General features: G+C 42.3%; 1 protein-coding gene across 1 annotated transcript in view; it reads right to left on the bottom strand.

Moving 5' to 3' along the window:
- The window catches only part of NOX3 (NADPH oxidase 3), a 67,184-nt gene that overhangs the window by 15,064 nt on the left and 38,758 nt on the right, over positions 1 to 13,362 (bottom strand). Inside the window, exon 11 of the mRNA XM_006139976.1 lies at positions 1,700 to 1,846. Within this exon, the coding sequence (XP_006140038.1) occupies positions 1,700 to 1,846 (147 nt within the window). The remainder of the gene's footprint in view (positions 1 to 1,699; positions 1,847 to 13,362) is intronic.

Here is a 13,362-nt window from a genome sequence, read left to right as displayed (position 1 = left end):
CTATAGGGTACGTGCACTCACTGGAGAGACAGAGAGAGACAGAAAGAGAAAGTGAGAAATCACTCCCCAGGAAGGATGGCCATGCTGCAATTCCTTCTCTTCCATTTGAATTTTGGGCATGTACACACATGCGTCTAGCGTGAGTTTTAAGCCGCCTGGTCTGGGCCTCGAACCACAATAGACTATGTGGGCATTCAACAATGTAACCATTATGCCATCTGCTGGTCCCAAGATTAGTGATTTCTTCACTGGAATTTGGGAGTCCAAAAAGATGATCAACCTGTCATGGCAAAAACTAAAGAATTCCATTTTAATTTACTTGTACTTACAAAAAAAGTATATTTTATAGCATATTCAGAGGTTAGAGGGGCAGGGTTGTGTTGCCACAGAATCAACTTCAGTTCTCAGCTCTGAGAACCTGAGTCCTGAAACTCCCAAATGACAGAGAATGCCTCGGTGTGCACTTGGAATCCATTCACTTCAGGAGAAGAAAGCCAGCCTTATACTAGAAAGCAAAAGGCACAAGCCCTGTCTGTACTCCACCAAATGGATCATCAGTCAAAAATCCCACTTGAATAAGGAAAATGTTTGTTTGGAAAACATAATTAACAGTATATAATTCATTAAGATGGTTCAAGCCTAGTTCCCAAGAAACGCACATTTCAAATTATCCCAGAGGATTAAATATTTAAGGAGGACTGCCAATAAGACTATAAAAATTCATTAAGCTAGTGAATTTCAAGTAAAGTCTTATTCATTTGTAGAAGCAGAATTACATTACAGTGATGTTCTCTAGGACCGGTGTGTGTGTGTGTGTGTGTGTGTGTGTATGCGTGTGCATTCATTTATACATTTAGTGATTAATGTAAATCTTCTTTGATCAAATACACTTTCCTTAAAAGTATGTATTAATAATAGTCGCTACAGAGGTGCCGATTAGAATATACATTTTGTATCCTAGAAATCACGTCATTGTTAACACCCATATTTGAGGAGTTAAAATGGATTAAAACGTAATACTCATCATTCAATATTATCAGCGTTGAAATGCTACCACAGTCAATATTTTGTTACAGATTTTTAGTAAACTCAGTCTTAATATTACATTGTTGTAATATACTGCACAACACCTGCCAAAACAGGTCATCTTGATCTTAGGTAAATAAACATACATGCACACAATTTCTAAGAACAACTAAAGAAAAAAATCTCTAGACACATCATGTCTTTGTAATAATTATTTTCTGTAGATATTCATATACTTTACAATACAAAATGTCGAATGTGCACCCCTAGGGATTTTTTCTAACTCTGAACAGCTCAAAGCATAAAATTAGAATCAATTAGGAACTCGAGAAGATAATATGGCCAATCAACAACATGTGTCTGATGTCACTCTTAAAACGACAAATGCAAATTTATTTGGATTTCCCACTCCCAGATTGTCTTCCATCATCCGACCTGCTTCCCCCCTATTTTATTACTCAGCAAGTTCACTGCAGGTTTTTTCACTGTTACAGCTTAATTCGTTTTTTCTCATTTGGTTTTATTTTATTCTCCTTTCATCTGTAAGAACATGTAAGTAATTCTTTTATGCTACTGGGTAACCGTATAGCTCATTACTAAATGCGTTCCCATTCTCGTTGCTCTATTATTAGATGAGTTAGGCAATATTGCTTATTCTGAGTCCTATCTATACCTGATTTTCATCCCAGCCAGTAAGAAATATACGATAACTCAGCAAGTGAATTTTCCCTCGCTCACTCATCCGTGTTTCCAGCGAGAGTAAGAGATCAGCAAACCACTCGAAAGCCCTTGCGTCTCGGCAAATCCAGTAGAAATACACCTGTCAAGAAAGAAGGTGAGAGAACTGAACCGCCCCTCTTTGCATAATGTGCTGATACTCGCAGGCTACTTCGTCTCCCTTTAAGTTATTTGAACTTGGGCATTTCTGCAAAATAACATGCTTTCCTCTGCCAGTGAACCAACAGTCACACGAAGTGACTAATTTCTTCTGAAACAATTCACGTGTTTGCAAAAGACCAGAGTGAATTCAGACAGGCAGGAACGTGTGAGTCTTGCCAGCGTCTCTGGGTGAGGATCAACACGCCACATTTCTGACTGGGCTTCTTCTGAACAAGATTAATAATCATAACTAGCTGTGCCTTTCACAGCTCCCAAAGGGGGATAAACCACGAGACCAACCCCCTTCATCTTTCCTTATGACCTAAGCTCGGGATTTGAACTCTCTTCTCCAGAGACCCCGAAGGCTTGGGCAGTAATCCACTCCACCGCCTCAGCCTCTGGAGAGTGGAGATTATGGTAATTGCAGAATCAAACCACACAGGCCAGAAATTTCCTCTCAGCAAGATAGATCAGGATCCAAGAAAGCTGCTGGTGGAGTGCACCTGTGTGCCAACCTCTGTAAATGAAATTATGTCTAGGAAGAATTTTTTTTTTTAAACTCTCCATATTGAACAAATAGCATATGACAAGAAGAAGTTTGAGAACGCTAAAACAAAGGCTTAGGTTTTGTGCTTAGAGTTTCAGGTAATTGTATCTGGAAGAAACCACAGGAGGTAAATCTATTAATTTTTCTAATTTTTCCATATTGCTACTCCCTGTTGCCCACAGCTCTTTCTTGCATTTTCCCACAAAGACATGACGGCTGAGCAATATCTGTAAGGGCTGGTCTCAGTGCCAGGGCTGCCTGGTATATTTTCCACCTGGAAGTGTCTCTGCAGTGGTCAGAGACACTTTTCTCCTCTCTCCCAGCTAGGTTACATGCTCAGGATCGTATAATCAGATATGATGAGATTTACTTGATAGATTAAATTCATGAGTAAAAGAATCACAGAGTATATTTAAAGGCTAAATAGTTTGCATGTTCTCTTTAGATTTATATAGAAAATTGTAAGATTAACTGTCAGGAAGAGGACAACGGGCAATAAGACCTTTTCTCTCAAAGGTTAGATCCTGCATATTTGGTGGATAGCACCTGTTGAGAAAGACATTTAAGATAAATATGTATAAAATATATTAAATATGTAGATTATATTTCTATATGTAAATATTTATTTTTCTTAGGTTTTTGGCATAGGGTGCATGTGCTTGATGGAGAAAGAGAGACAGAGAGAGGAAAAGTGAGAAATCATCTCCTAGCGGTGATGGCCACACTGCAATCCCTTCTCTATTCTCCTCTTGGGATTTTGGGCATGCATGCACAAGTGCCTGACATGGTTCGCGTTGCTGAGTCTGGGACTTGAACCGCGGTCAGCCCTGCGGAGGTCCAGCCCCTTAACCACGACAGCATTTGCTGGCTCCTAAATATATTTTTAAAACAACTTTTAACTTTTTTATTTATTCATTTTTAATACTAAAGGGTGCATATTCATGCATGAGAGGAAAGGGGAAAAGTACACACCCCAACGGAGCCTGGTCATGCCGCAATCCTTTTCTTTCAATTCTCCAACCTGCCAGAATCCCAAACTGGTGTTATTTAAGCTAACGGGGCTGGGACTTGAACCCTGGTTGGCCATGTAGGATCTGACTTCCTCTGTGAAGCACCCAACTGCTGCTCTATGAAGCTGGCCCCACTTGAGATATGAATCCCCTCATTCCCTAAGCATGATGACCCTACTAAAGGAGTACCTCTCTCTTTCTGAGATTACCGGGACAAATCCCTTCCAGACAAGGGTGGGATGGAGCCAGTGTTTCCCTCTGGTGAAGGCCCCATGAATCCCCCACCAGTAGGGGTATCTTGTTCATCCACTGCCTCAACAAATAAGGGGTGGATGTTTTTGTTATGTCCAAACTATTCTCCACACTGAAGTTATAGAAGTGAACAAGAGAGACAGAAATAGTCCCTTGGGACCAGCAGTTGGCATAATGACTGTATCGCTGGACTCCCATGTAACCAACTGCGGTTTGAGTCCTGGACCTGGTGGCTTAAACTCATGCCAGGTGCTTATGTGTGTATGCCCAAGATCTTGAGAGGAGAAAGGACTGTGGTGTGGTCATTTACCCTGGGCGGGGGGGCGGGATTTCTTGCTTTTTATCTCTCTGTCTCTCTCTTTCTAGTGAGCGCACATGAGATACAGACCCTGTCAGATGGGGGTGGAATGCCGTGCAGAAACACAAGGCTGGGAAGTGCTGCACTGTGATGTTGAATGGTCAAGGGAGTCTGCATTGACAAGGGGACATTGGAACGAAGACCTGGTAGAGCAAACAGGAGAACTTCACAGACAGCAGGAACCAGAGTGCAGAGGCCCTGAGTGGAACCTGTCTTTAGCCGGGAGGCCAGTGTGGCAGGGGCTGCGGGGCAGAGGCTGAGCAGCAGGAAGTGAACAAGAGGGCAGGTCCGGGACAGGTCTAGATGTTGGGGGGTGCTGGGGTTGCCTCGATCTTCAGTGAGATGGGGAGGCCCTGGAGGGTGTTGAGCAGAGGGTATCATGATCTGAGGTAAAGGAAGGGTCTCTCTGGCTGTTATGTTGGGAATAGACTGGGGGAAGTGAAGAGGGAGGAGGCCAGTCAGGAGGCTGATTTTATACCCTGTGTTGGAGAGGGTCTCTTTTTTTTTTTTTTTTGCTTTGCATAGCACCTGGTCTGAATTCTTCTTTGAGTGCTTTAGCCCTCAGTTTGCCTTGCTTTGATCCTGGTGGAGATGGGGAACCACCGACTGATTTCTTTCTTTTTTATTTAAAGATTTTTTTAAAAGAATTATTTTATTTAACTTTATTAATTTACTTACTTATTTTAATTTGACCAGAGAGGTACTGAGTGAGTGACAGAGAGATAGATAGAGAGAAAGAGAAAGAAAATGAGAAAGTAAGCCGCCAGGTCTGAGACTCAAACCGTGGTCGGTCATGTGGGTGTCCAGAGCCTTCAACCAGACCTGGCCAGCCCCCATGGACTGATTTCAATGCGGAGTCCCTCTGCACACCTCCTTTCCTTCCTGCCCTTGGTAGGCAGTTATATCTCAGAACACTGAGGGGGGCATTGGGCACAGAACAAGCATCACTGCTTTGTCTCTCTGTTTCCCCCTTTGTAAGGAACATGCTTACAGTACATTCACATATGATTAATAAACTCAAACAGCTGCTTTAAAACTTCTTTTCCAGGTTGAGGGAGCTGGATCCCACATGGCTGACAATGGTTTGACTCTCAGTCCTGGCAGTTTGAAAAACACGGCAGATGCATGTGCGTGTGTGCCCCATAATCCCAACAGGATGGAGAAATGGAAGTGAAGGGACTGTGGGGTGACAATGCTCTACTGAGGACACTTTCTCCCTCTCTTTCTCTCTCTAGCAAGCATATATGCTATTTGGAAATTTCAAATATCTTTTTCTTTTTAAATTTCAAATGCCGTCCCAATCATGCTTTCTTGGAAACTGCCCGCATCTTAGCTTCCTCCTGCACCAACCTTTACCCTTTCAAATAGAAACCCTTCCTATCCTTCCTTTCTCGTGGCATAGCTGAGTGTCAGCGTTCAGGGTTTGCCAGGCCTTTATACTTTTTGCTTCCTTGTAATGGCTTTGTGTGTTTCTCCTTCCATAATTGACTTACAGGTGACACTGGGCAGCTTTGGTGCCAGAGACTACGGGGGAAAATGGATAGGCTCAGTACAAGTGCTTCAGGCAGAAAGGAAAAAAAGAGACTTTGAACAGAAGAAAAGAGTGTTTCTTTGACTCTCTTTCATCTTTCTGATGGTGGGGGACACTCACTTTGAACAAACATAACAGTCCCACCTCTGCTTTTCGCCCAGCAGAAGGGACCTGGTCAATGGCAGAACAAGAATCTCAAACAATAGGCCCCATCGTTGTGACCTGTGCTTCTCAACACTCACCCCTCCTTCGTCTCCAAAAATAAAACAACCCTAAAATCAGTTGCCTGTATAAAGCATGGCTTTCAGAATCCTATAGCTGAGAGGAGAGGCCCCAAATACTTCAAGTTACATAAAAAAAAACCAAAGTCATCTTCAGTAAAATAATAAAAGTTCTGAATTTTTATAATGATGGCCATTTTTTTTTCTTTCACAGGTCTCATTGCACACATTCTTTTATTTATTTATTTATTTATTTATTTTTGAGAGGTTTTCACTATAGGGCGTGTGCACTCTCTAGACAGAGAGAGGCATAGAGACAGAAAGCGAGAAATCACCCCCCAGAGGGGATGGTCATGCCGCAATCCCTTCTCCTCCATTCTCCTCTCGGGATCTTGAGCACACATGCACACGCACCTGGCGTGAGTTTTAAGCCACTGGGTCCAGGATGCGAACCGCTGTCGACTACGTGGGAGTCCAGCGACATAGCCATTACGCTAACTGCTGGTTCCCTCATTGCACACATTCTTGTAGAGAGAGTGAATGCTCTCTCAGCGACTGTGTAACGGGGTTGGGGGTCAGAGTGCACGTGGCCTGGCATGGGCCTTGGCCATAACATTGGTCCCAGATCACTAATGGCCAGACCAATTTCGGCCTGCCCACTTGCAGAGGGCTAGGGTCTGAGTGACAACACGGTGCTGTCCCCTCATCCCTACGTGCACCCATCACATGTCCGTGCTCCCCAAGGCCTGGGCTTCCCTTCAGTAGCACGTGTGCACCAGGGCAAGGCGTTCTGGAGCCCGCAGGAAACTGGGCCTGTCTAAATAGTTTTTATTTTAAAGCCTCAGCCTCCCCAGTCACCAGGAACACACATGAATGCCGCCACCCAGACTTCTAAGTTGGGCTGAGAAACGAACCCAGGCCTCTCACATACCCTCAACCTACTGAGCACAGCTTTTGGCCTGTGCTAAGTTTTGATAAATGCATCCAGAAAATAAAATGAGTGGGCTTCAGAGAGAACTGCCTCCTGGCAGCGTGCCTCTGTCTCCCCACATTGTATGGAAGAAATAATGGAAAAAACAGAAGCTTCGACTCAGCAGGGTGATGGAGATGCTGCAGAGAGGGAATTATAAGTATTTTCTAAACGAGGACTTTTCTCCAGAAAAGATAAAGACTGCGACTGGCATTTAGAAAACACACTCCCTGCTCAATAACTGGCCGCTAGTCCTCTCCTGGCTTTTATTTTATTGTTGTGTTGTCAAGGTTATCCTGAATGAATACAATAACATAAGAGAAGAAGTGTAAGAAGAAATATGTTTTTTCTTAATGATAAACCTTCTGAATATACAAAACTTCTAGTTTTAAATGAATACAATTGCCGTTTCCCTGGCTACCTATTAAAAGATTAGACCAGGTTGTGTCAATCAATCTTCTTTTTCTATAAGACTTTTTGCATAAACACCTTTTTTTTTGTTAACCCTTTCATGGCCAGTGCTGCTTTTTCTGAGGCCAAGTCCTGACCTTCTTTGTGCCTTCATTTGCTCTAATTACAGTGAATATGCTTTTTTTTTTTCTTTTATTTTATTGTTGTGTTGTCAAGGTTATCCTGAATGAATACAATAACATAAGAGAAGAAGTGTAAGAAGAAATATGTTTTTTCTTAATGATAAACCTTCTGAATATACAAAACTTCTAGTTTTAAATGAATACAATTGCCGTTTCCCTGGCTACCTATTAAAAGATTAGACCAGGTTGTGTCAATCAATCTTCGTCTATAAGACTTTTTGCATAAACACCTTTTTTTTTGTTAACCCTTTCATGGCCAGTGCTGCTTTTTCTGAGGCCAAGTCCTGACCTTCTTTGTGCCTTCATTTGCTCTAATTACAGTGAATATGCTTTTTTTTTTGATAACTGAAACATGCATGAGTAGTAGGACAATTAAATAAATTGTGGGCTAGTCACATTATAGAACACTCTGAAGGCACCAGATGAAATGAAACAGATCACTACGTGTTGGTAGAAAAGGTGCAGCAAGCCATGTTATGATGTAAAACAGAAAGGAAACAAATGGCATTCCTCTCTCCACACATAACACACACGTGTGCACACACACACGCACACATCTGTAAAAAATGACCTCCTCCACATGTGCATAGATGCTGTATGTAAATACAGGAGAAGGGAATGGAAGAGATACACTCAACTGTTCAGAGGTATACCCGTTGGGATGCAAAGTGGTAGAGGTGGTTAGTTTGAAGAGGAAGATGACTGAAGAGAGATATTTGACTATTAATATATTTTCTTTGAATCATTTGCAAGAGGATTGTAGTCATGCATGGTGCATATGGCCAATAAAGCAAGATATTAAAAATCTTAATACTGGTTACCTCCCCACAGGGCAATGGAAAGGTCTAGTCAGGTACCGAAGTCTCTGGAGGTCACCTGATGAGAGATGAGCAGCCTACATTTCTCTAGAAGCAGTGAGTGCTGCCCCACACTCCCCAGCTCAAATGATTAAACACCCTTGCTGGTGAGTACAGTTGATCAATTCCGGGAGTAGCCCGAGCTCCAGTGTGAGGGAAAGTGAAAGTAAATAATTTCTCAAACTCAACCGATTAAATTAAATGCATTTTTCATTCATTAGAAAAAGAGAACAGACCCTCCTTTATTTTATTAATATATCTGAGTATGGATTTTTGTCTCTCATGCTCTCTCCCTGGTTCCCACTAGCCCATCCTGTCTTTTTATTTGAATTATCTGTTTATTATATTAGGCTGAGAACCCAAAGGCCATTTTGCATGGGACACACTATAAATACCCATTATCACCGTTACATATTATTGAGCTGATGAAGGAAGACCATTTATGAAGAAATTAGATTATCTCAGCTTTTCTATAATCCTTTTTTATCATAGTCTGAAGATTGCATATGCAGTTAAGAAAATGAACCAAACCTTCTGGTTGGCAGTTCTCTTGGTTTGTCCACATGGCTGTGATATTAGGGGACCGAAATGTGTAAGCCAATATATTTATGTCAGCACTCTCCCCCCTCCTTTCCCATTCATACACACCTATTTCATTCATCATTTTGACAGTTTGCACAAGCAAACTGTCCTAATTTTTTTCCAAGAGCTCTTTTTACAAATTGAGTGTGATGTAGAATTAATCATACCCGTTAGGCAGGAGTTGGAGGACTTTCGTTGCTATAGGGCATTTATACCCCTCAGCTTTTGCTTCCTCCGTAGGGCACCACCGACTCCTTCACCACCTCACCTCCCCCTGCCTCCTCCCAGGGGGCGCCATGTTTTATCTGCCTCAAACTAAGTGAAATTTGGCTCTTACTTCTGTGTTGAAAGTATCCCTTTAATGTATGACAACTTTTTTCCATTTCCTTCACAGCAAGCCTTCACTCTACCTATTGTTTTTCTTCCCTTCTCTCCCTGCCCTTCTCATAGTTTAAAAAATAAAAGGTAGTTAGAAACAAAGAAATTTTAAAACTGTCAGCTTCAAAGAGAAAGTGCTACTTATGACCCTAAGGAAGCAGAGGTAGTCTTGTTGGTTATGCTCCTGCATTTTACCGAGAAGTTTTCTAGAATAACGTGGCAGAGGGGAAGGGCAAAGAAGACAGATTTGCAATGGAGCAAGTGAGAAAACATTGGCTTTTTTTTTTTTTTTTTTTTTTACTATAGGCTTGCAACTTCAGACCTGTATATAAAAAGGGGTCCTTTGTCCCCAACTGAAATTTTACAGATGGAAGAGGAAAAACAAAATCCCACCTAATTACATCTAAAATCCTGGCTCTGAACCCCTGAGCTGTTCTCCCTCTTTTTCCTTGTTACAAAAGAGAACAATCTGAAAAATAGAGCTCAGAAGTCACTGGTAGATAAAGTTGTACTGTTTTGCTTTTCTGTACTTTGAAAATTATACAGATGCTGACAGTTTAGTGGAGGGAGAAGTATTTATATCCTGAAAGCACGTGGGCGGCCCTGACAAATATTAGTTACATAAGCCTAATGATAACCGTACTCAAACACAAAGTTGCTTCAAAATAAAGAAACTTCCTAAACTGTTCTCATGCATGCAGATGCTAAGGCATTGGTTCTTAAGAGTAATTCTCAGCCTACACTTTCAATAGCATGAAAACTGTCCTTTCATGAAGGAGCTTTGAATTGGAAGCTAGAACATGATTCAGTCCTAGCCAGCTGGGTGAATGTGCACTGGAGTAAGCATACTTACTCGTTTTATTGCCCTATGCAAAATTAAGAGATTATGATTCCTCAAATTATTGTACAACTCTTTTCCTTAGCTTCCTTTCTCCCATATGCTATTATTCCTACCTTTGGTTTCAATGGAATCTTGTTCAAATATTCCCTCAAATTAAAAAGCCAAGTTTATTCATTTCTTTCTTTTATGAGTGTGAGACACAGAGACAGTAATCTCAACAGGGTCCTGATGCTATGACCCCCCTACCAGCATCAGTCAGTCCTGGATTAGGGGCACACATGCTCAGCACACTCGGGTAGGTATCCAGATGTGAACCTGGAGTCTTCCCATACAGTCAGCCTAGCAGGATACTGCTGTACCACCATCTACTCCCTCTGTGTTTTCTGAGTTATGAAAACCTTGTTTGTTTCAGTCGATTTATTTTTCCCATGAGAGAGGGAGACAGAAAGAGAGAGGGAGAAAGAAAGAAAGGGGAGAAAGAGAGGCACCCCAACACAGTCTTCATGCCACAATCCTACCTCCAGCCTCAGAGAGTCAGGTCTGTGGGCTTGCGTGTGCACGTGCGTGTACCTGGTGTGGACAGGGAGACCTGGGGAGGCACACCTGGGAGCCAGCAAGGCCAGCATTGTGTTACAGCATTGTGTTACTACTTGGCCATCACAGCTGGCTGAAAACATGGTTTCTTTCATTTCCAAGTCTATGGTTTCTGCTTTTTAAATAGATCGTCCTGTTTTATAGTTTCCTATTGACTGTTTAGCCTTCCCAATGAAGTAGCTTTGTGAAACCCCACACACGGAGCCAAGGAGTAGGAGTGGAATGATGAGAAAGGATTAAGATGTTGTGGGTTGCCTATATGGACTTCAAAATCTTATGGGTTCTTTTAAATGTTATTTTATTTATTTATTTATCGTTTTTATTATTATAATTCACCAGAGAGAAACACACACACAGAGGGAGATTTTTATTATTATAATTCACCAGAGAGAGACACACACACACAGAGGGAGAGAAATAGAGAGAGAGAGAAAAATAAAGTGAGACAGTAAGCCACCAGGTCCCACCAGGTCCGGGACTCGAACAGGGATCAGCCATGTGGGAGTGGTCGGCCATGTGGGAGTCCAGTGCCTTAACCACCATATCAACTGCTAGCCCAGATATTATGGGTTCTCATAAGAATTTTCTCTATCTATCTGTAGTAAAATAATTGGAACATATTACTATGATTTTTATCGACACAGGACATGAGTAAGTAATCACCAGGTAAAGACAGAAACAGAAAGAAAGAGAGGGAGAAAGAACACCCTAGTGGAGTGTGGTCATGCCACCATTCCTCCTCTTCCATTTCTCAATTCTGTTGGGATTTTGAGCACATGTGCCCATGTGCCCATGTTTTCTAAGTCTCTAGGCCTGGGATTCCAACCATAGTTGTCTGTGCAGGATCTGCCTCCCTTAACCACTAGGCTATGGGGTCAGACTGTAATCTATTGTTTTATTTTTAGGATTTTGCTATAGGATGCATGCACTTGTCAGAGATACCGAGAGAGATGGAGAGAGGGAAAGTGAGAATCACTCCCAGGGAAGATGACCATGTTGCAATCCCTTCTCAATTATCTTCTCAGGATTTTGGGCAGGTACATACATGTGGCTGCTGTGATTTTCAAGCTACTGGGTCTGGGACTTGAACTGTGGTAGCCATGTGGGAATGCAGCACCTTCACCACCAGTCTTTCTGATTAAATTAAAGAAAGAATAACTCCGGTTAACTTTGAATCTAGAGGAAATTGTACTGATACCTGTGACATTGTGATATCTATTTTTGTCTTTGTGCTGGTCCCTGACATACAGTTTCTGAACCTTGGAATCTCTGGAATGAAAAGAGTGTCTTTGGCATCCTGAGATGACTGGTGGCTGGAGGCCCCCACATAACTTCCGGAGGGGGCTGGTCACTAAACTCTTGGGAGAGAAGTGGGACTGCTGGTTAAACGGACCACCAATATGATTTAATCAATCATGAAGCCCTTCCCCGCAGCCAGGGTTCAGGGCGCGTCTGGATAACTGCACATGTGAGAACCTGAGAAGCATGGATGCTCTGTGCTCCTTCTCCCATGTCAAACCCTGTGTGTCTCTGCTGTCTGGCTGTTTATCTGTATCATCTTAAGTATTATTTTTAACAAATAGGTACATTTAAGTGAGGTGTTTCCATGAACTTGGCAAGCCACTTAGCAAAATCATTGACCCCAGTGTGAGGACGGAGGGCATTCTGATGGGACAAGCCCTCAAGCTGTGGAATCTGAGGCCAGCTCCAGGTAGACAGTGTCAGAACTGGTTGGAATTAGAGGACACCCCGCTCATGTCCCCTGCAGGATCCTCTGCAGAACTGCTTGGTATGTGGGGTGGCAGAAGGGTTCCTTGTCAATTGCTGAGTGTAGTAGGGAAAACTGATTCTTTCCTCTATCCTTATAATGCCATTATTTAGTCTTTTGGTCCCCTAGATGTTTATTTACTCAACTGATTCCTTTCAGTATTTATAGAATGTCTATATCTATATAGGGTCTGGAGGTATCCAGAGAAGCCACGGTAAAGGAGCTCCCAGTCTCTTAAGAAAAATAAGATGTTTTGTGAATCTAAATATCGGAAAGAAAAATACATGATATAACAGGACAGCAAAGGAGTCATTGAGGTTAAGAGAAGGGAGAGATGATGTGTGTTGGGTGTGAGGAAAGTGATGGGTTTTTCATGTGAGAATGAGAGGGCCTGGCATATAGCAGGTGCCGAGTACGTACTCATTAGTGAGTAAGTGGATGGAATGAGACGCACTACCCACTGCCATGTCTATGTGAAGCGTGATGTGCTTTTCCATGTAATGGAGACCACAGGGCAATGAGCACCTCAGGAGGAGGTTTTCCTTGGTAGACAGCAAGAGAAATCATTAGAAACCATAACAGGGGGCCAGCAGGTGGTGTGGTGGTTGAGGCGCTGGCCTTGGTTGGCCATGGTTCAACTCCTTAACCTGGTGGCTTGCTTTCTCACTCTCTCTTTCTCTTTCTCTGTCTCTCTGTGGTTAAAATTGAAGAATAATGATAATAAATAAAATGAAAAATAAATCTTTCAAAAAGAAAGAAACCATAACAAAACATCATACAAGGTACAAATACACAAGACAGTAACTGTTTTGTTTGCCTTGTGCTATGGTTTGAATGTGCAACCCCCCATAATTCATGTGCGAAATGGTTGCGATGGGATTAAGAGTGAAAACTCAATCTGACATTGGCATTGAGGGGTGGAGTCTTTGGGAGGTGATTTAGGGTTAAGATCATC

Source organism: Tupaia chinensis, unplaced genomic scaffold, assembly GCF_000334495.1.
Source record: "Tupaia chinensis unplaced genomic scaffold, TupChi_1.0 Scaffold000014_1, whole genome shotgun sequence".
Classification (NCBI taxonomy): domain Eukaryota; kingdom Metazoa; phylum Chordata; class Mammalia; order Scandentia; family Tupaiidae; genus Tupaia; species Tupaia belangeri.
The sequence above is the reverse complement of the archived record's forward strand: the minus strand, read 5'-3'. Positions and strand labels throughout refer to the sequence as shown.